The sequence below is a fragment of the Mustela nivalis genome (genome assembly GCF_964662115.1).
Source record: "Mustela nivalis genome assembly, chromosome: 16".
NCBI lineage: Eukaryota > Metazoa > Chordata > Mammalia > Carnivora > Mustelidae > Mustela > Mustela nivalis.
In genome coordinates, this window is record NC_139035.1 from 16,771,697 (window position 1) to 16,795,895 (window position 24,199).

At 41.3% G+C, this 24,199-nt stretch overlaps 1 protein-coding gene across 1 annotated transcript in view; it reads right to left on the minus strand.

The window, feature by feature from the left end:
- Window positions 1-24,199, minus strand: part of STX6 (syntaxin 6) — a 47,275-nt gene that overhangs the window by 13,292 nt on the left and 9,784 nt on the right. The window contains exons 2-4 of the mRNA XM_082701762.1: window positions 13,295-13,464; window positions 10,480-10,574; window positions 2,305-2,367 (exon numbers count right to left, since the gene is read on the minus strand). Coding sequence (XP_082557888.1) covers window positions 2,305-2,367; window positions 10,480-10,574; window positions 13,295-13,464 — 328 coding nt within the window. The remainder of the gene's footprint in view (window positions 1-2,304; window positions 2,368-10,479; window positions 10,575-13,294; window positions 13,465-24,199) is intronic.

The following is a 24,199-nucleotide window of genomic DNA, read 5'->3' on the forward strand; positions in this document are numbered from 1 at the left end:
ACACGGAGGCCTAGTGACCATGTTTTCAAGGTCACAAAGTCTATGTACAGTGCATCACGAGGCTACCCACAGAGAACTGGGGGCTCTACCAGCCTTGTGCACTCCTGGGGTCATAGTCGGGGCTCTTCTTTCTGGTCTATCTGTGGTCTGCACTTAGGCAGACATAGGTCACGCCGGTAAGAGCTATCTATGCTTTACTGTGAAACAGACTAGACGTCACCAGTCTGACCTCGGGAATCTATCTTCATAGAAGGAGGAGAGAGAGGGCCTGGGTGCAGATGCCGGAGCGGAAGGTCCTGGCGAAGCAGAGGCCAGAGCACAGTGCCTCGTCCTGGCACGGGGCAGCGAGGCCGACTTGGCCTCCTTGCATGTGACACAGAAACCTGGCCCTGCCATTCCGTGGGAATCTGTCCTTTCACTCCATGCCAAAAACAAAATCCCAAGCCATACTCAGAGAGACAGGGTGTAAGTACATATTTTATTTATGATAGTTCAACTTTCACTATCTGGAGAATAAAACAACTCAAGTTCAGCGTGACGGAGGCCTGGTGTTCCCCATGTCACTGTCACAACTGCTTTGAGAGTAGACACGAGAAGGGAGCTGCCGGCCGTGGCCATGCCCTAGCTCCTTTCAAGAGTTAATGCCCAAGGGACACCTGGGTGGCTTAGTGGGTTAAGCCTCTGCCTTCGGCTCAGGTCATGATCTCTGGATCCTAGGCTCAAGCCCCACATCGGGCTCTCCACTAGGCAGGGAGCCTGCTTTCCCCTCTCTCTGTCTGCCTCTCTGCCTACTTGTGATCTCTGTCTGTCAAATAAATAAAAAAAATCTTTAAAAAAGAAAAAAAAAAAAGCTTGTGCCCGATATGCTGGGTTTCCCCTGCTGCAATGCTGAGAGGAAGGGAGGGAGACAGGAAGGAAAAACCCCAACAGTGACTTGAAGAATGAAATGCAGGGAAAGGAAACAGGAAAACTAAGTAGGTGATATCCTGAGAGCCCCTCCCTTTCTTTGATCTCTTACTTGTTTTCGGATTCAATGGGTCAACACCTGCAGGTCTGAATTAAGGATGTACTGATTCCTCGTTAAGGACAATGAACTGTTTCTTAATAGTCTATTAAAAGGGTTATCAGTAACTTGATGGAGTCTGAACAGACCTGAAGTTAAATCTAAATTTTAGGCAACTGTTGTATTTTTTTTTTTAAAGGATTTTTATCAGTCAGAAGGGAATTTCTATCCAAAGTGTCTAATTTTAAAAAGATACTTAAGGGACGCCTAGGTGGCTCACTCAGTTAAGCATCCGACTCTTGGTTTCGGCTCAGGTCAAAATCTCAGAGTCCTGGGGTCGAGCCCCACATCAGGCTCCCTACTCAGCAGGGAATCTGCTCTTCCCTCTGCCTCCATCTCTCCACCCTGATCACATTCTCTCTCGAAAATAAATAAAATCTTTAAAAAAAAATTTTAAAAGACACTTAAATTCAAGGACTGGTCTCCTGTAGCTTTTTTTTTTTTTTTTTAAGATTTTATTTATTTGACAGAGAGAGAGAGATCACAAGTAGGCAGAGAGGCAGGCAAAGAGAGAGAGAGGGGAGGAAGCAGGCTCCCTGCGGAGCAGAGAGCCCGATGCAGGGCTCGATCCCAGGATCCTGGGATCATGACCTGAGCTGAAGGCAGAGGCTTTAACCCAGTGAGCCACCCAGGCGCCCCTGGTCTCCTGTAGTTTTTATTTTTGATAGGACCTTATCTGCCCTGGGGTTTTAAAATCAGGTTTCATAATTTATCTGTAATAACTAACAAAAACTGGACCTCACCTTTAAAAAGTACTTAAAACAATGAAAGGTTTCATTTAACACAAATTAAAGGTGCCGCCAATGTCTTTACATAAAATTTCACTTGGTAGACGTTTAGTAAGTTCTACGGGCAATGGAATAGCAGCTAGAGATTTAAAAACAGCTCATGACATAACTGCCCCTCACTGCTTGGGGTCCAGCAGAGAAAAAAGAGAAAACAAGCAATCAGAGCACTTTCCGGAGAGAACGGCTATGTGCAAGGCCTATGGGGATAAGCAGAGGGAGCTACGGGGGCCCAGACGGCAGAAGCAGAGGGTGTGCGGGAGGGAGGGAAACAGCACCGTGGCCCTGGGGCCCGCGGACCAGACTTGTACAGCACCTGCCAGCCTCCCGCCAGACGCAGCACGTACAGGTCTTCTGGGTGAACACACGGTACACAGACGTCAGCATTTTTCAATTCCAAACATCTAACCATGCGACTTTCTTTGGTTGATCCTGTGTGTTCAGAAGTTCACTCACCTGTCTATTTTTTCGTTCCGCTAATGCCTGCACAGATGAAGCCGACATCTGATCCTTCATGTCCTAATGAGACGAGGAGAAGACCAGAAAACGAGTGAAAATAAAATCACGGTTCATGTTTTATAGGCTAACAAAATACACATAGATTATTATGAATTTTTTTAAACAAAAAGACAACATCCTTTAGCTTCTAAGTCTCAGAAACAAAGGAAATAGAGACACTCACATTCCTGGACAATGAACTCAAATAGCAAGAAAGAGGAAGGGAACTCGTATTTCCTGGGTACCTGCCAGGGGCTGCAACACCGTTGTACACTTACACATGTTGTCACTGAATTTTCACAATGACCCTGTGAAGCTGCTATTATTTCCATTTTACAGGTAAGAAGACTTAGATCTAAAAAGGCTAAGGTATTTTCTTAAGGTCACTCAGTCAGTAAATGGCAATCCTGGGGCACAAACACAGAAGTCTGTGTTCAAGGACTAGCCTCTTCACAAACAGAATACATGTGAAAACCACACACTTTAGGATCAAGTCTTTTTACTATTAAACATCAGAGGACACTTTCTAATATTCTCCTTTTATTTATTTCTGAGTGAGACTCATGTGTAGTACAGACTCCCCTTCCTCCCTCCCTGCCTCCTTTCTCTCCTCCCATAATCTCTGCACCCAAGGCTCATACTCACAATCCCAAGAATAAAAGTCGTATCTTTTACAGACTGGGGCAGCCAGGCATCCCCAGTATGGACGATTTCTAACACAAGAGTGGATTTCTAGAGCAGTACCAAAAATAATCTTGTATGGAAAGAAAAATGAATGGACCCATTACTTAATCTGAAGCAAAACACTTTATTAAATATGAACCCTTTTCCTTATATTTAACCCCAACCCAATATACTTTAAAATGATTAGAACTGAATACATGATCACTGTAATACAAATTTTCTTTGGAAAAAAAAAAAAAAAGAAAGGCTGCCAAAATACTTTATAATTTTCTGTTGGCAAGTAGGCTATTTTATAGATGCAAATGTTGAGATATTAGGCTCTTAGAAACTTCTTCCAAGCCCCGTGACAAGTGAACAGCAGATCGAACAGTGCCAGTTTTCGTGATTCCTACTGTGGGGAGTCTGAATCACGACCACCTTGCTTCAGCTTTCCAAGCGCCCATTTCTATGTTTGGCAAATGCTCACTAAAGCCTACTATGCACCCATATGGTACCATGAGCAAGGGAAGGCGACTGCCCGCGCAGGGCAGGTACTGTGGTGGACAAGGGGCGAACAGTAATTCCACAGACACGTCAACAAGGTGCTGGGAAGGAGGGGAGAGACAAGGGCTGAATTGCATGAGTGATGGACACCACTTTAGAAGGTCGGGGGTTACACTGGAATGGAGATCTGAAGGGCAAGAATGAGCCAGCAACAGAAAGAGCTAAAGGCTGAGAATTCCAGGCAAAGCGAACAGCAAGTACAAAAGCTCAGAGGCAAGAAAAAGCTCAGTGCCTCTAGCTCTGGAGAAGGCAGGCCAGAAAGGCTGAAGGAGCCAACTGTGCGTTCAGGGCTGGGGGAAGAAGGGAAGGTTGGCCAAACATATGGGGGGCGCTGGGAGGGGGGCATCAGGTGGCTTAGATTTTATCCTGAGGCAGGGGCTGGCAAGCTTTATTTGTAAAGGAGTAGATATTAAGTGTTCAGTCCCTGTCATATACTCTGTTGTGTATTCTCTAATCACCCTTTAAAAAATGTAGAACTGTTATTGTATGGATCGCAGGCCCTGTGCAAAGGCAATGGGAAGGCCTTGAGGCATTTTAAGCAGGGCCATGGAGTATTCTGGTTCATGTTTTTAGAAGCTCACTTTGGTGTTTCTGTAGAAAAAATGTTAATCAAGCAGAGCAAAGGTAGAGCGATCATTTTCCTATAACCTGTCACGAAGTACCAATGCTGCCCCAGGTGAGAAAGGCTGCCTGCAGAAGGAGCGAGCCCCCTGCCGTTGGGGGCCTTCAACAAGAGGGTGCCCGAGCCCTTGGAAATGATTCTGGGTGGGCAGCGCATCTGAGGGTTGCTCTGTCTAAGGTCCAACTGACCCAGAAATAGAACTTCAAAAGATAAAAAAAAGATAAAAAATAGAAGCCCATCCACAGACACCGAGAAAAATATACTTAGTAAAAGAAAGTATTCACTGTAAAAACAAAGAAATAGATACTGGTATATATTTTTTTAATATATATATTTTTTAATTTATTTATTTGACAGAGAGAGATCACAAAGACAGAGAGGCAGGCGGGGCGGGGGGAGGTGCCACGTGGGGAGCAGGCCCCCTGCTGAGCCCCAATGCGGGGCTCAATCCCAGAACCCTGAGATCATGACCTGAGCTGAAGGCAGAGGCTTAACCCACTGAGCCACCCAGGTGCCCTAGATACTGGTATATTTAAAACAGAGGGAATTCAGTTATACAAGCCAGAGTTCTTAAATGTGTGAGATTTGCTTGATTCAGTCACAGGAGGCAAAACGCAGGTCTCTTGGATGCCTGGGTGGCCCAGCTGGTTAAGTGTCGGACTCTTGGTTTCGGCTCAGGACGTGATCCCAGGGTCGTGACATTGAGCCCAAGGGCTCTACGTTCAGAGTCTGCTGGAGATTCTTTCTCTTCTTCTCCCTCTGCCTCCCCCAAGCCCCTTGCGCCGACATTGTCTCTCAAATAAATAAAATCTTTAAAAAAAAAGAAAAAAATGCAGGTCCCTGGAACCCACCCAGATCTATTCAGGCAGACTCTAAGGTCAGCTAACAAGTCCCTGTCTGAGTCTTACGAAGTCTGAGCTGCTCTGGTCTAGATTCTAGAAGCCTGGAAGTGAGCCTGTCACCTAATAAGTATCTCCTAGACTGCATGCTCCCAATAACCAACTAGAGTTTAAGATGACATTTTGAATTAGTCAAATAATAACAACACTACAATCCTATATGAATTACTAACTATGCAGAGCAAATATCTGAAATGTTTATTGGCTTGGATAATAGATGCTTTAAAAATGCACTTAAAGGGGACGCCTGGGTGGCTCAGTGGGTTAAGCAGCTGCCTTCAGCTCAGGCAGTGTCCTGGGATCGAGTCCCACATCGGGCTCCTTCGGGCTCCTTGCTCAGCGGGGAGCCTGCTTCTCCATCTGCCTCTGTCTGCCATTCTGTCTGCCTGTGCTCGCTCGCTCTCCCTCTCTCTCTCTGATAAATAAATAAAATCTTAAAAAAAAAAATGCACTTAAGGGGCACCTGGGTGGCTCAGTGGGTTAAAACCTCTGCCTTCAGCTCAGGTCATGATCCAGGGTCCCGCAACTGAGCTCTCTGCTCAGCAGGGAGCCTGCTTCCCTTCCTCTCTCTCTCTGCCTGCCTCCCAGTCTACTTGTGATCTCTCTGTCAAATAAATAAATAAAATCTTTTAAAAAATAAAATAAGAAAAATAAATAAAAATGCACTTAATACATTTTATAAGCCTTTTTTCAAAACAATGAACATTATTTGCATAATGAAAATATCAACACATGTGTATGGAAAAAGTAACCAAAGTTCAAGTAAACTTTGAACGTCAGCTGTAGAATGTGTTTTTGCTGTTAGAAGTCGGGACAATGAGCAGGAATAAAAGATTGTAAAGGGGCAAAAGGAAGCTTCCAGGGGGTGCTGGGACTGCTCTGGAATGCTTCGAGGTGCTATTTCCACGGCTGGGGTCGGTTTATAAACTCTTCACGCTGTGTACTTGGGATACATGTACTTTTCTCCATTGTTATACTTCAATAAAAATGGAAAACAAAACAAAACACTACTGTTCTTCAACAATGGCTGGGGGTTAAACTGGACTCTGAAAAAACTTGACATTTTGTATTAAGAGCTATGATATTTGTATTAAATATTCATGACCTTGACCTAGCAATTCCACTACTAGGATTTATTTTAAGAAAACAATAAAAAGGGGGTGCTTGGCTGGCTGAGTTGGTAGAACATGCAACTCTTGATCTCAGGGTTGTGAGTTAGAAGCCCACATTGGGTGTGGAGATTACTTAAAAATAAAATCTTTTTTTAAAAAAAAGTAAAATACATACCAAAAAAAAAGAAAAAAAAAAGGAAAGATGTACACAGCAGTGTTATCTATAATATGAAAGAAAAACAGAAATAAGCAGCAGGTCCAAACCAGAGAGTAGAAACTTAGAGTAAACCCAGAATAATATTTCATTACTTTTAAGAGTCTATTTCAGGATCATATAATGGCTACAGACAATACATGAAACTGTTAACAGTGATTATTCCTAGGAAGTGGAATTACAGAATGGGCAGGGGGCATTTTCACCTTTCTCATACAGCAAAATGACTTGCATTTTTAAAACAGCAAGTATGAATTACCTTTAATTTTTAAAAGTAAAATTTAAGAAATGCTTATGATTGCTTAAAAGTATGATCAGAATTATGTAAAACACAACTGCCATGTGTTAAGAAAATGACTATGAGAAAACATAATAAAGTTTTGTGTTTATTATTTTGAGCTTAGGTTTCTTTTTCTATTTTTTCTCTTATTAACATTTTTCTAATTTTCTTTAATGAACATACATTACTTTAATAAAATATATGTTGGGGGGAGGGGGCGATTAGCCCCCATGGCCGTGACTTCTCCAAAAGCTGTGTGTGGCGTGCACCCTGTGTGTGGCCATGGCAGCAGGTAAAGCACTAGGCTTTCACTTCTAGGATGACATTGTTTCTACAGATGCTAAAAGTTGTGAGATACCATGCAGCAGATTATGTTCTTATTAGGATTATGTTTCTACAGATGCTAAAAGTTGTGAGACACCATGCAACAGATTATGTTCTGGTATGATTAATTAGGATTTAAGAATTTTAAGCTTAGTCACTAAACAGTTTTAAGCATTCTGTAATAACCCATCAGGCCAAAAACATACTCGGTCGTCTTTCTAACACATGAAGTTTAAAACCAGCAGTCAAGAAGCAGTACCAATATGATTAGGTTCATCTGCCAAAAGACCAGTACAAGTCCTGGTTATTTACACTCCTGTTCCCATGTCATGGTATCTTCCAGACTGAGTGAATGGGACACTACATATATCCCAGTGCTTCCCACTAAGAGGTCTCATATCCCAATGTCCTCTGTGCCCACCCTGCACACCTCATCGTTGTTGGTTAACCATGTCTGTCTTGACTTAGAATGAAAAGTGAACAATTCTTGGGTTGGAACAAGTTGGGTTCCTTTCCCCACTGGGATGTACGGTTCTCATTCCTTTGAAAGTTAACATTAGAAAATGTCTAAGAGGGGGCGCCTGGGTGGCTCAGTGGGTTAAAGCCTCTGCCTTCAGTTCAGTTCATGATCCCAGGGTCCTGGGATCAAGCCCTGCATCGGGCTCTCTGCTCAGCGGGAGCCTGCTTCCTCCTCTCTCTCTGCCTGCCTCTCTGCCTGTCAAATAAATAAATAAAATCTTAAAAAAAAAAAAAAAGAAAGAAAGAAAGAAAATGTCTAAGAGGATCATTTAATTGATAAAGAAAACACAGAGCCAAAGAAGCTAACTGACTTGCCACGATGAAAATTTATTAAGGTCACAGATGAGCCTAGAACTCCATTCTTCTAACAGCTCCTTCCCTGAGTTCCTCTGCCACACACTGCAAAACCTTCTGCTACGAGGTGAAAATGTGGTCACTCCTGGAACAGATTTCCGCAACAGAAAAATTCCCCATGCAAAATCACTGATGTGGCGATAACCCCACAAATGTACAAATGATTACTTCAACATTATCAAAGGCTATTTATGCACACAAAAGAATATTTTGCTTTCTTCAGTAAAAACTGCCAGCAAACTGTACAACCTTAAAAGACACTTGGGAAAACAAGACGCCTAAAGCAAGGAAGGCTTCTAAAAGCAAAACCAATGGACATTAAGTGAAAAGAAAAAAAAAGAAAGATGTGATTCTTCAGAGAGAACAACCACAGACACAAATGTACAGTGTATCACTGACTCTCCCGCCTGAGAAGGAGAAAGCACTATGGGCATCAGCTGCGGCTACAAACGTATTCCTTTCACAGCAACTAAATGAAAACCTACTGATAATGGTTAACAGAGGAGTTTACATGAGCTTGTGAAAGACAAATCCCATACTGATTTGGGACCCATAGGTCTCATTTCCCAAATCGGTGAACTCTCTGACTCCATTCCGTCTCCTCCAATTAGAACCCAGAGATCTCTGTCTACAAATGCTGCTTAACTAAATGCAATAATGTTCAGTCAACACAAGGTGCTTAAAAAAAAAAAAATCCAAGTTAGCACCATGACTACCTCCTTCTCTTCTTACAGGACTTCAGTTAGAATTTATCGAAATTAGATCAGCAAAAGCTCAGTTAGGTACTACTAACCTACAATTAGTAAACAGTAACAGTAACAGCTTCCCCAAAATGGGTCATAACTAAAATAAGAATGATTAGAAACTCTAAAATACTCAGTTGGATTATATAGTTAAGTATGATTCAGACCTCAACTCTAGAAGGACTGCATCACTACATATGAAATGTGGACGTGGTTTAGAATATGTCTTTCTGGGGCACCAGGGTGCCCTGGGTTAAGCAGCTGCCTTTGGCTTAGGTCATGATCCTGGAGTCCCAGGATCGAGCCCCAAGTCAGGGTGCCCAATCAGCCGGGAGTCTGCTTCTCCTTCTGACCCTCGTCTCATGCTCTCTCTCACTCTCTCTAATAAATACAATTTAAGAAAAAAAAAAAAAAAGAATACTTCTTTCAAAGAGTATAATTTAAAAACCTTTTTCAAGTATTAGAAAATGAACTTCAGTTTCTACTTGCAATTATACCAACTAACTTCACTTTCAATATATTCACCTCTGAATCTCAATGTGCAGAATTTACAAGTACTATCTTGCGAAAAGAACAAACACAGCGACCGAGTTCAGGAATTTGTGTTTCACTGCCTGGGGCCACTTAAATACCAGCCTCTACAGAAGTGTCATTCAGAAAATCTACTACAAAAAATAAAAAAGCAAACTATATTTATAAAATAAATAATTGGGGACTTACCTTATCGGAAAAAGGGGCTTTCTTATCAGAACAGAATTCTAAATTGGCTAGAAATTAGGACTAATACAAATGCTCAGTGTATATCAATGATGTACCCATGTCCCAAAAGGTTACTGGCCCATTAAACTATGGGCTTATTTAACAATAATTTATACACACATATACACACACACACAGAAAGGCAACTACTGAATAAAAGAAGACACAAGAATTAGTTAAAGTTCAGTGATAACCTACGATTTGAAATAATTTCAAAAGGAAATCACATGACATAAAGTCTTTGGCAAACACATAGCAAGGTTCCTGCCTGAGATGACTCCTAAAAAGCCATATGTTAGCACTGGTATGATCCCAAGTTTCTTTATTCAAGGAAGCTGCTTTCTAGTACATATGTTAAAGACAGCTGGTTCTCTTACATCTAGTTATGCTAATCAAATGGCTTAGCCATATAGTTTCAAAATACAAACATATCCCAAGAAGACAAGATTTGACTTAAATGGTATTTTCTCCTTGTTTTTCTTTTCTTTTTTTTTTTTAAACAATAGGTTATTAGCTCTATAATTTGAGGCCAGAGACTTCTTCACTTGGATTGGTGTTTTTCACTCTAATGGATGCTTGCTCTGGACAGCTCCCGGAAGGCTGTCAAGCCGTTGTACATGGAAATGTCAGTAACATGGGTTGCAAAAGTTCCAGAAGCAATTCAGATGGTGGAAGAGGCCGCTATCCAAACCTAGTAAGAGTCATTCTTCACAATGCAAAGTGATTACCAATCAATCAAGAAACCAAATGGTTTCTACAATAGTAGTTCTTCCTTTTGTCCAAAAATACGGTATACCGAGATATTAAGAGGCAAAAAGATAATTGGTTTGGAGAAACGGGAGCTATGGACAAGTAACCTCCAAAGCCAGTTACCTATTCTCACTTTTGCTCCAAGAAAATAAACCAGATAATACTCAAATAAATTTCTTTATTTGAATCATAGAAATCAGGAGGGACACTGACATTTAATTCATACTAAAAAGTCATTTTAGAGTTGACCTATTAGTTTACAATTAAGAAAAAGAGTTTTGAGAAGTGTGGCTATTTCTTGCACAAATAACATGGTAAGATATTCCTTACCCTGACAACTTGCCGAGTACTTGTGATGAAGGTTTTTCTTATACTCAATTCAGTTGCATCGAGGTTGAATTTTCTAGGATTTGCTTCAACTATGCGTGGGTCAAAAAGTTAAGGGAAAGCAATTTCATCATTAAAAACCTAACAAACATCATGTTAAACCACACAATCTCTCACAGGTAAGCAATAAAATCTGTCTCAGTGTTTCTTAAAACACTGTCAACTTGACATACATCATTCTCGAACCTTCTCTTCCCACAGCTGTGATGGTCTCTGTGCCTCGGAGTGGAGAAGAGCCACCCAGGTGAAGAAACAACAGCCCTTGCTGAGTTCGTTACAAATCCATGGTGAGACCATGGCTGAGCCCAGCTCTCCCAGATGCCTGCCAGCACTCTTTGTTGACTCTTTTCTGACTCCAGACCAGCTTTCCCAAGACCACTTTGCAAGCCTTTTTCACCTGCTGTTCCAGATTATCTCATTTATGTCAGGAAGCTAACCCTGCTTATTCTTCTAGAGGTCAAGGCTTCTTCAGTGAAGTTTCCTCTAATCATCTCGTTCCCAGCCTGGTCCCGCTGCCCCGTGTCAGACGCTCACATGGCTCTCTGGTCTTTTCTCTTACTGCCTGCAAATCCACAGTGCTGTTATTTGATTAACGACTGTTCCCCTGTCCCCTGAGCCCTTCACAAACCCCCACCATGAATTCCACAAGGGCTGGTACACTGTTGTTTTATCACTCCAATCTCAGTAACTAACAAAATACCCAGCTCATGGTACACTCAACAATTATTTGTTGAAGGAATGATGAAAACACAGGCATACCTCGTTTTATTGTGCCTTGTTTTACTGCACTTAGCAGACACTGTGTGTTTTACAAATGGAAGGCTTCTGGCAACCCTGTGTCGAGCAAGTCTATGGGCGCCATTTTCCAAGAGCATTCGCTCACTTTATGACTCTGTCACATTTTGGTAATTCTTACAATATTTCAAGCTTTCTTATTATTATATTTGTTATAATGATCTGTGATTGTGACTCACTGAAAGCTTAGATGATGATTAGACATTTTTTGCAATAAAGTTTTGTTTTTTTTTTTAAGATTTTGTTTATTTATTTGACAGACAGAGATCACAAGTAGGTAGAGAGGCAGGCAGAGAGAGAGAAGGAAGCAGGCTCCCTACTGAGCAGAGAGCCCGATGTGGGGCTCGATCCCAGGACCCTGAGATCATGACCTGAGCCGAAGGCAGAGGCTTAACCCACTGAGCCACCCAGGCACCCCGCAATAAAGTATTTTTTAAGACTTTTTTTTTAAAGTAATCTCTACACCCAACAGGGGGTTTGAACTTAAAATCCTGAGTTCAAGAGTCACATGCTCTACTGCCTGAGCCAGCCAGGTGCCAGCAATAAAGTACTTTTAAATTAAGGTATATACATTGTTTTTAGACAAAATACTGTCGTGCACTGAATAGACTACAGTATAGTGTCAACATAACTTTTATATGCACCAGGAAACCCTAAAAATTCACTTGTGTCCCTCTACTGCGACTACGATACTCACCTTACTGTGGTGGTCTGGAACGAACCCACAGTATCTCCAAGGTGTACGTACACCTGTTAACACTTCCGTCCTCTTTTTCTCACAATTTCTCGGTCTCATCAATCTTCTTCTCTTCCCTCTATCTCAAGGTATCTCCCTGTACCTGTGTTTTTGATCCCACCTTCTCAAGTTTTGTTCCACTAATTTTTAACAATATACTTTTTAAAATAATTTAAAAGGTACCCAGGGTCATATGATAAATAGAAATATGAACAGATAATGCCCTCCACTTATTAACTGCATATGAACCTGAAAAGCTGGTTTCTTAGATCACACAAAGAGAACAAGAGAGAAGTGAGAACATGCAACTGGCATATCTTCAAAATTTTTGATTAACTGGAATTTTTCTAGCTGAAAAAAGGCCATCTTCTCTGGTTCGTCAGTCAGGTCAGTGGACTTCCCAACAACAGCATGACTTAATAGATCCGCTTTTACTAAATGCAGTCTCATGGCACAAAATGCCTCTCTTGGACACTAGCACTGTAACTCATCACTTCTTGAACAGGAAAAAGTCCACAAAAGGATTTTCTTTTGGTTTCTAATTAACAGTGTAGGACACTGGTCTGTATACAGCTCTACAGAATAATGACTAACACTCCCAGAAGCTCACTGCATGGCAGGCCCCCCACTTATCTGCTCAGCTTACACCACCCCTATGAGATAGGTACCACTGTTACCTGAACTTTCTACTGAAGAGGAAACTGAAGCAGAGAGCAAGGCGCCCAAAGTCACCTGGCTGGTAACTGGTGTGGCCAGGACTTGAACACACGGTCTGTATTGAGGGACCAAGCTCTGAACCACTGCACCACACTGTCTCCACGTGGCCAGATTTATCACACACTGTAGAAGAAGGTGACCCTACACCTTGGCTTACTGGGCAATTATTTCAAGTGTGTCAAGGTACAAATAAGAGCACTATCGGGGCGCCTGGGTGGCTCAGTGGGTTAAGCCTCTGCCTTTGGCTCAGGTCATGATCTCAGGGTCCTAGGATCGAGCCCCGCATCTGGCTCTCTGCTCGGCAGGGAGCCTGCTTCCTCCTCTCTCTCTGCCTGCCGTTCTGCCTACTTGTGATCTCTGCCAAATAAATAAATAAAATCTTTAAAAAAAAAAGAGTGCTATCAATCAATTATAAAGAAAGATTCTAATCAATGTACTTGAGACATCAGGATAAAAACATGTTCACTTTTCTGTTGACCCCAAAGGCACAGGCACCATGGAAAAGGATATTGATGGTCTCGTCAAGGTCCTCGAGATCCCACTCTATGCTCCGGAGGTTGTTCCTCAGCTCATTGGTGGTCCAGTCGATTTCTTCCCTCGTTGCCGTAGAGGGGTCCTGGAGGAGCTCTGTCCATCTCTGAAATAATCCCTGGGCGGTGTTGACGGCTTTCTGTACCTCTCTGCAATCAATGTGAAAGGACAGAAATCACAGACGCGCTCCATGAACAAGTTAACTACTGCCTGATCTAGTTAACACCGTGATCACATACCATCTTCAGCGACTACCATCCCCAGAAGTGTTTTAGACCTTTACGGAAGGATCTTGACGAACAAATACCAAAATTCAAACCTTTAAGAATGTAACAGTATTACGTTCTCAGCTGATTTTGGAATAAAATGGTCATTATTTAAATAGCTATATCAGGTTTATTTGAGAAGGACAATTTTTTGAGAATTATTTGAGAAGACAAGTTTTTCTCTGAAGAGCTTATACTTAAAAGCCATGTAAGAAACAATCCTACAAATTAACTAAAGTGCCATTAACATTCACACACGCAGCCATTTCGTGTGCTAGTAATCTGTATTCACAAAAACAAGTCCTAACACAGCTTTCCTTTTCTTGGGGGGTGGGGGTAGTGGGAGGTGAGGGAAAAAAAGGGTCAAGGAAGGGTTATATTCATGCAACTAGCCTTTTAGAAGGGAAGTACTTTAATCTGAGACTTAAAAAAAATTGTTTTAATTCCAGTATTGTTAACATACAGTGTTAGGTGCATTTCAGATATACAATACAGCGATTCAGTAATTTCATACACTGCTCAGTGCTCATCATGGTACGTGTACTCTTAATTCTCTTTACCTATTTCCCCCAGCCCCCCCACCCCATACCCTCTGATAATCATCAGTTTGTTCTCTCTAGTTAAGAGTCTGTTTCTTGGTTTTCTTTTTTTTTTTTTAATTTTGCTCATTTGTTTTATTTCTTAAATTCCACATGAGTGAAATCATATGATATTTGTCTTTCTCTGACTGACTGACTTCATCTAGCATTATACCCTCTAACTCCATCCATGTTGTTCCACATGGCAAGATTTAATTTCTTTTTACGGTTACATTAATATTCCATTGTTTATATATATACACCTCATCTTCCTTATCCATTCATCTATCAATGGCCACTTGGGCTGCTTTCATATTCTGGTTATTGTAAATAATGCTGCTATAAACATAGGGGTGCGTGTATCCCTTTAAATTAGTGTATTTGTATTTTGGGGGTAAATACCCAGTAGTATGTTTCCTGGATCATAGGGTAGCTCTATTTTTAACTTTTTGAAGGACCTCTCTACTGTTTCCCACAGTGGTTGTACCAATTTGCACTCCCACCAACACTGCACGGGAGAGTTCTTATTTCTTTGCATCCTCGCCAACACTTGTCGTTTCTTACATTTTTGGTTTTAGACATTCTTGACAGGTGTGAAGTGATAACTCATTGTAGTTTTGATTTGGATTTCTCTGAGGATGAGTGATGTTAAATATCTTTTCATGTGTCTGTTGGTCATCCATATGTCTTCTTTGGAGAAATGCCTACTCCTGTCTTCTGCCCATTTTTAAATTGGATTATTTGTTTTTCAGGTGTTGAGCTGTATCCGTTCTTTTTATATTTTGGATACTAACCCTTTTATCAGAGTTGTCATCTGGAAATATCTTTTCCCATTCAGTAGCTTGTCTTTAATCTGAGACATTTTAAAATCCAAAATCTCATTAGAAGATTTCCTAGTATTAGTAGCTTTAAATATAAATATATATTGTTATTTAAATATGTATTAAACATACACGTAGCAGACAAGTGTGTTTCTTGTTTAGAGAGTGAAACTAGGCCATAAAGTGCTATGATTTAGAATGCTTTCAAATTAGATAAAGTCACAAAGTTGTAAAAATTTTCCCACTTCCATTCTCATGGATTGGAAGAACAAATATTGTTAAAATGTCTATACTACCCAAAGCAATCTACACATTTAATGCAACCTTATCAAAATACCAACAGCATTTTTTAGAGCTAGAACAATCCTAAAATGTATCTGGAACCACAAAAGACCCCAAAAGCAAAAGCAATCTTGAAAAGGAAAAAGCAAAGCTGCAGGCCTCACAATTTCGGACTTTATAACAAAGTTGTCATCATCAAAACAATATGGCACTGACACAAAAACAGACACAAAGATCAACGGAACACAACAGAAAACCCAGAACAGACCCACAAGCAGAACAGACCCACAAGCATAAGGCCAACTAATCTTTAACAACACAAGAAAGAAAATCCAATGGAAAAAAGTCTCTTCAATAAATGGTGTTGGGAAAACTGGACATCCACATGCAGAAAAATGCAACTGGACCACTTTCTTACACTACACACAAAAATAAATCCAAAATGGATGAAAGACCTCAATTTGAAGTAGGAAGCCATCAAAATCCTAGAGGAGAACACAAGCAGCAACCTCTTTGACACTGGCCATAGCAACTTTTTACTAGACGTGTCTCCTAAGGCAAGAGAAGCAAAAGCAAAAATAAACTACTGGGACTTTATCAAAATAAAAAGTTTCTGCACAGCAAAGGAAACAATCAACGGAACTAACAGGTAGCCTCCTTCCTGGAAAGAGATATTCACAAGAGATCTATCTGATAAAGGGTTAAAAAAAAAAAAAAAGACCAACCACTTTTGAGGCAGCATTCTATATTAGTGTAGAGAGAATGACACTGTAACTTTTCGGATATGCAAATAAAGGTAAGAGAAAAGAAAAACAACAATAAAGTTTAGCCACCTAAAAATGGGCCAATATCCACAATTTAAATGTTATAACTGAATATTATTGCATATAAAAGCCAAAAAGGAATCATTTTGTAATTAATTATATGGTCTCTTATATCAAATATTATAATCTCCACACACCTAAACTAAGAGATCTGTTTTGATCCTTCAATGATTCTTAACTGGTACTTCTGGGGGTTCACTCAGGGTGTTTGCTTCCTATAGCTTTAAGACAGAAACTGTATGCACCCTAGTCCCTCTGACAGTTTAATCCGAAGATAAAGCACTAGCAAAATGAAGAAAGGTACCTTACAATAATATTTCGGTTTGAGAATACTCATGAGAGCTAAAAAGAGTCTTAAAACAGAGAATAGAGCTATGTGGCCAGGCTGAATACATCACTGAGCTGTATGGCCAACAGAGACGTCTCCCCAGGTCTATTCAACACCCAGTTTAAGCTTAGCAGGGTCCTCTCATTGTTCCTCCCACATCAGCCTTATACTTTCTGTGTTAATGAGAAATTCTATTTAACATAGAGTTAGGAGAAGGAAGGGACTAAGCATGCGTTTTTTACTTTTTCCTATGGTTTCTGTCTGGTTTGGTGGAGAAAGAGGTACACATCTTCCCATAATACTGGGTACCTGGGTTTATTTTTAGGTGATGAATATCACCTATGGTACTAGAAGACAGAGTTAAAGAGGCATCGATCATGACATCTCATTTTAAAGAATATAAAAATTAGCAATTCTGTAAAGTACATATAAATTCCTTTTTGAGAACTAAGAAGCCTTAAAACAAAGAAGCCTGAGGCCAGGGCATACCACACTCTCCATCCCCAGAACATGATTATATTCTCAAATTAAATTCTCTATGGTAGCAATCCATACACTTTTTCTTTTTAAGGCTTTATTTATTTTAGAGAGAGAAACAGACAGAGATAGTGACAGAGAGCACAAGCAGGGAGAAGAGGAAGAAGCCGGCTTCTTACTGTGCAGGGAGACTGACAGGGGATTTGATCCCAGGACCCTGGAATCATGACCTAAACCAAGGCAGACGCTTAACCAACTGAGCCACCCAGACATCCCTCCATACACTTTTTAAATCTCAGGGATCCTTTGCACTCTTCAGAATTACTGAAGACCCCAAAGAACTTGGATTGTACAATGGAATATTACCCAGGCATCAGAAAGGATGAATACCCAACTTTTGCTTCAACATGGACAGAACTGGAGATTATGCTAAATGAAATAAGTCAAGCAGAGAAAGTCAATTATCATATGGTTTCACTTACTTGTGGAACATAAGGCATAGCATTGAGGACATTAGGAGAAGGAAGGGAAAAATGAAGAGGGGGAGGGAAACAGAGTGGGAGTGAACCATGAGAGACTCTGGACTCCAGGAAACAAACTGAAGGTTTTAGAGGGGAGAGGGGTGGGAGGATGGGTGAGCCAAGTGAGGGGTATTAAGGAGGGCGTGGACTGCATGGAGCACTGGGTGTCATATGCAAACAGTGAATGGTATTAGTCACTGTATGGTGACTAACGTAACAATAAAAAAAAAAAAAAAGAACTTAGATTGGTGTGGGTTATTATCTATTGCCATTCACCATATTAGAATTTCAAACAGATGTTTAAGAAGTATTTATCAAGTAATCAAATAAACTAAACTTGCTACACTTTAATGTTTTTTGCAAAATAAAACTTCTAAAAAACAAACAAAATTACCCTGTTTCACATGTTTGCAGATCTCTTTAATATCTAGTTTAACAGAAGACAGCTGGATTCTCATATCTCCTTCTACATTCAGTCTGTTGACATGTTTTGTTGAAGTATAGAGGAAAATGCAGCCTCATATAGATAGACAGATGGAAAAGGGAGGAGTATTTTAATAGCCTGTTTAATTGTGGATATTCTTTTTTGACCCCATACCAAAACGTAACAAAGCGGCAGTTTCTTAAAGGTTAGTTGCAATGTGGAACCTGAAACTGTATCAAAGACTTTTTCAACTCTTCATGTATTACCATCCATTGTATTTTGAATGGATCCTTTACCTGCCCATGTTTGATTTTATCACATATACTGGTCATCTGGAAAGTATTAGTTTGCTGAGTACCACAGGTCTTGAAAATGCTGACTCTTTTCATTAAACAATATCCCAAATCATATAACACCACCACCAATCTCATCAGAAAAAATTAACTACTGGGAACCTGTAAGATAATAGGAGTTGATAGAAACTTTGCAAAATTCTGGTTTTTTTTTTTTTTTTTAAAAAAGGTTCTAACTTTATCATCTGCAATAAAACCTGTCAATTGTCTATTAAGTGACAGGTTCACTTTCTTCATTTTTGAGAAAATATCTCAAGTACTTTTTAGGTAATTTTCAAGTTTGAGAACATATGCAAGTCTTTTTTTTAAAAGATTTTATTTATTTATTTGAAAGACGGAGATCACAAGTAGGCAGAGAGGCAGGCAGAGAGAGAGAGAGAGGGAAGCAGGCTTCCTGCGGAGCAGGGAGCCCGATGTGGGGCTCGATCCCAGGACCCTGAGATCATGACCCGAGCCAAAGGCAGCAGCCCAAACCACTGAGCCACCCAGGCGCCCCAGAACATATGCAAGTCTTGATAGCCAGTTTGCCAGGCATACTTTCAAGTAAAAATGAGAGTCTGTGGAGGAAAACAAAAACAAAAAACAACAACAACAAAAAAAAAACCCCGAGCTATTTCAGCTAGCAACTCAATCACAAATTGCTTTTCAGAGACAACCATCTTATACCATAATATAGCAAAAGTGCTTTGCCATACTCTCAGTTCGTCACATAGAATAGTAAAATGTGTACAAAGGCTGGGGAAAAACATTTATGTGACATAACTGATCAATATCTTTTTATCTAGAATATAATTTTTTAAAAATTCTCAAAACTGGGGTGCCTGGGTGGCTCAGGGGGTTGAGCCTCTGCCTTCGGCTCAGGTCATGATCTCAGGGTCCTGGGATCGAGCCCCACATCAGGCTCTCTGCTCAGCAGGGAGCCTGCTTTCCCCTCCCTCTCTGCCTGCCTCTCTGTCTACTTGTGATCTCTGCCAAATAAATAAATAAAATCTTTAAAAAAAAAATTCTCAAAACTTAGCAAGAAAAAAAAACCTAATTAAGAAATGGGGAGGGGGTAGGAAATGAGCAAAAGATGTGAACAGTCGCTTCACCAAAGACGACACATGGATGATAGTTAAGCACACAAGATGTCCAATACCATTAGTTATTAGAAAAATGCAAATTAAATCCACAATGAGATACCACTACTAACTGAGAATGGTTTAAAATAAATGACTGACAACACCAAAGGGCTGACCAGATAGTAGAGTAACTGGAACTCCTGTGCATTTCTAGTAGGAATACAAAATGGTACAACCACTTTGGAAAATAACATGCCTTTCTTAAATTAAACAGGTTTATGGGGCGCCTGGTAAGCAAAGGTAGTTAAGCCTCCGCCTTTGGCTCAGATCATGATCCCAGAGTCCTGGGATCGAGCCCCCATCAGGCTCCCTGCTCGGTGGGAGGCCTGCTTTTTCCTCTCCCACTACCCTTGCTTGTGTTCCTTCTCTCTGTCAAATAAATAAATAAAATCTTAAAAAGCAAACAAACAAACATGTTTATCATATGACCCAACAACCTCACTTCTAGGTGACATGAAAACGTACATTCACACAACCACCTGGAAATTCTTACAGTAGAGCTTTAATCATAATTGTCACAAATTGAAAACCACCCCCCCTCAGGCAATAGCAACTGACCTGACAAGACCTCCAGCCAGCCCAGACCACCCAGACCAGTTTGAGTGTAAGCCCCAACTCAAGCCTGCACAGACAGATCATGGAGTGACTTCTAGAATGACCAACAACTACCTTTATCACATTATAATATTAAATTCTCCACCCAAAGAGGAGCATAGGCCTCACTTACCTACCATACAATGTACACACAGGCATGTTTCCTAAAGGCACATGTGCGCCTTTCCACCCACTCTACATATGACAGACAAGCTTCTCCTTTTTAAATAATCATCCTAATCCAAAATGAAAGGAACCCATCTACACTTGCTCAGGGAATCACAGCTTTGAAAGTTATTCCCCGTGATCTCCTTATTTGCTGCAAATAAAGTTTCCTTTGTGCAACAACCCACCTGGCACAGTATTTTCTTATTTAATTTTATTTAAATTCAATTAATTAACATACAGTGTATTATTAGTTTCAGAGGTAGAGTTCAGTGATTCATCAGTTGCATAGAACACCCAGTGCTCGTTACACAGTTTTATCTGTGACTCACCAACGAGCAAACTCACATTAGTTCAGCTACAATGGGACACAGAGAAACCTTTGGGTGGGGATGGGTCTGTCCTAGATCTTATTTGTGGAGGTGGTGATTGCGCACAACTGTATCCATTTGTCAAATTGTGAAGAAATGTACACTAAAAATTAAGATCAATTTTACGGTAGACAAATTAGAACTTTAAAATCTGGATGGCTCAGTTGTTAAGCACCTGCCTTCAGCTCAGGTCATGATTCCAGGGTCCTGGGATCGAGCCTCACATTAGGCTTCCTGCTCAGTGAAGAAGCCTGCTTCTCCCTCTCCCACACCCCCTGCTTGTGTTTCTGCTCTTCCTATCTCTTTCTCTGTCAAATAAATAAATAAAATCTTAAAAAAAACCCCAAAACAAAACAGGAAGTGTATTTAAGGATCAAGATTTGATACAATTAATAATTTTTAATTTTTCAATGAAGAACATTTTTAAGGGAATATGCCTTTTTTTCTTTTTCACTGCAAGGGAGGGCAGGCTAAGGCAGGGCAGTTTTACCCGCCACAGCTTTTTGCACCATTGGTGTAAATGTTAGTACAATGGAAAAAGCAAACGACATCTGAGTTATTATGAAAAGTGTTTTAGGTTAAGGGAGTCTTCCATGAAAGGGTCAAGAACCCCTTGAGATCCAAGGACCACACTTTCGTAACTGCAACTCCTGACACTGAGAGTCGGACTTGATGGGGAGGAGGGGGCACACAGATGGATTCAATTCTGGTAGCACAGAGTGAAATCAAGGAGTCCTTAAGCATGTTCTGAAGAAGACACCAAAGAAATGGCAGGAATCAGAAAAATGCCACAAAGCAATCCCAGGATAACATTCAACACCCACAGGCCTGCCCAGTGACCTGGCTTATTCCACTCTCAATCTCTTATTTTTTCAAGAGATTTTCAGTTAGTGGCACAGACACAAGAAAGGGAAAGTGGTGATTATTTTGCAGTTCTAAGACAAATGTTTCAAGGAATTACAAAGGTGAAAACTATCAATTGTTCAAGTCTTGAAGAGCCGGAACCTGTAGTGTGTCATAGAATCCTATTTTAACAGCAGCTTGTGGGGTCCCTCAAAGTTTAAAACACCTCCCAATTTCATTTCAGTTTAGTGCTAGCCTGAAAAAAGGCGGCATGAAAGGAGAGTAGAAAACATCGTGTGTCACAAACAAATCCTTTTTTAAGCCAGATATTTAGGGTAACCAGAATTTAAGAGAACTTGGGATTTCTGGTCAGCTTCAAGAGCCCCAAGCCACACCTAATAATGTGTGAGACTCTAGCGAGACAACTCATTCAATTAGGAACCATTTGTAAATATCTGGAACTAAATATTTACAATCACTAGGCATTCCAAGGAAATCAATCAGGACAGAGGAAAACAACAACAAAAAGACAGAGGAGTATATGATAGCGTGATCTGTTTGAGATTTGTGAGGGTTTTAACAAGGGAAGAAGAGCCCACTGAGTTTTCTTCACACGACTCTCTCAGGAAGGGCAACGGAGTCGTTTCTGTAAGAAGTGGCGGGTTAGGCAGGCCGCCCTCTTCCCGCCCACATACATGCCCAGCATAGGCGGCTCTGTACAGCCCACATGAGCCCAGCACCCTGACCAGACAGCAGCAGTGGCTGACTCCTTGGGCAACAGAGATCCAATTTTGTGTAGTCTCCAGAAAGGTTAAAATCACAAAACACTGCTTTCCTTTTCCTGTGAAGTGCGGTTTACTTATTTGAGGTTTTCCTTTCAACTATGTGAAGGGAATGACTGGTGAAGTCTGATGCCCAGAACTTTCCATGAGGGGCCAGGTTTACCATGACTTTTGGATCTCTTTGGATAAGCAGACTTCTAGGTTAACCACCTGCTCACCAACAGCTCTGGGAATCCTGTCTGGCACCATGTCACCAAAAACTTGCTGACTGCTTTCCTAGAAGTACAGGGTTAGCACCTGACCCAGAGAAGGTCCCCACAACAGTCAAACAGATTTTCTGCTGCTACATCTGTTACAGATGTTTCCAAAGTCATTTCTGTCTTACCCAGTTCACGGGCAACAGAAGTCACAGTGTTGGAAAATGCCAGGGATGAAGATCTTCCACCTTGCTGTCTACCAAATGGTCTATCAAAATCAAGGGACCTGTCATATCCTCATGGGCTAAACTCCATGAACACCGGAATGAAGGTCCCTCACTGTGGTCCACATCAATGCCCAGAGAGCTACTGCCAGGCAACTGTCAAAAGTGAAAACACAGTCCACATCTTTGAAGAATCTTTTGGACCAAAATGAAGTCATCAAAGCTTTCAAAACCAGATTCTTCCACTCATTACACATAAAAAGTTGACACTGTCAGAACTAACCTAGTTTGTTTCCGAAGCCAAACACTAACCCTCTGTCATTGCTAGCTGAGCCTCTCCCATACAACATTCTAGTCTGTTCTACCATGGGGAAGGGCCCAATATCCCAACCAACCTCTAGGACTAAAGGCAATACATCTAGATGTCCATTAAAATCACCAAATTTTCTTCTCTAGATCTTGCCAAGTTTCTCAGAAAAGTTGGAGGAAGGAGTATCTCAGCCATTAGGGAGCTTTGATTTTGCAGAATCTGCCATTCGGCTATGCCAACAAGTTGCAGAGTAATTGTAGCTGCAACCTCCGTCAGCCTTCTAATTTCTCCTTTTTTCTTTCACCATGCTGACAGACTCCAAATTGGCATCTGTTCCAGTTCCTGTGGCTATATAACAACCATCCCAAAACTTAGTGGGAGTAAAACAAGCATTTATTATCCTCATGGATTCTGCAGGTCAGGAAACCAGATGGCTGGTCCCTGCTCCACAATGTCTCGGGCTGCAAAAACATGGGCTCCCCAGTGGGGTCTCTGTGTCTCTGCACATGATCTCCCTAGCAGAGCAGCTGCAGTATAGCTGGACTTCTCACATGTTAGCTCCGGACACCCCTGCCTTCCGTCCCAAGTCAGGAAGAAGCAGGTGGAAGCTGTATGGGCTTGGCTATCTTTTAGGACTTAAGCTTCGGGAGTCAAGCAGTGTCATCTCTGCCTCATTCTGTCAGGGGAGGCAATCAGGTCCCAGGGAAAGGAACTAGGATCTCAGCCTGGTAGGTGAATGTCAGCTTCACAACTTCAGAAAAGCAAAGGAGGCAGGATAGATACTGGGGTGGCCACCTGTAGAAAAAGACAATAGGCCACAAGACCAGTATCTGGGGCAGGCAGCGCTCGTTCTGCACAACTCTACTGAGAGGTTCCTGTTTCATCAATAGACTGAGAGGCTAGGAAAGGCAGACGGTGTCCATTCCAGTAATGAAATCTGAAAAACTCAGGCTCTGCGAGCCTCTGTAATCATATCCCCCTCCCGCCCATATCCTACCAACCTCCTTCCACCACCAATCTCTCGTGCTAGGTAAGGGGGGAGCTCTGGTTGCTGCTTGGCTTCCGTACTCACATCTTCTGTATTTGAGGGGAAAACCACACACACTCCTTTCACTTGACCTCACTGTCATTTCTGAATTCAACTGTACTGTGATACCTTTTGCAATTACTCTTGTGGGGGAAAAACTGACTCTACTTATTGACCTACAGTTATATACAATTTTGACCTCAATTTGCTGCTGCTTCCACAACCCCCCTGGGATAGTACCACTACTACCAATGACACCGCAGGTCAGAGTCATGACTGGCTTGAACTCGTCTTCACTTTCACTGTACTTGCCACTACAGCCTTCATAGCTGTTTTCTTGAAACTCTCACTTCCTTTGTTTTTGTGACATTGGGCT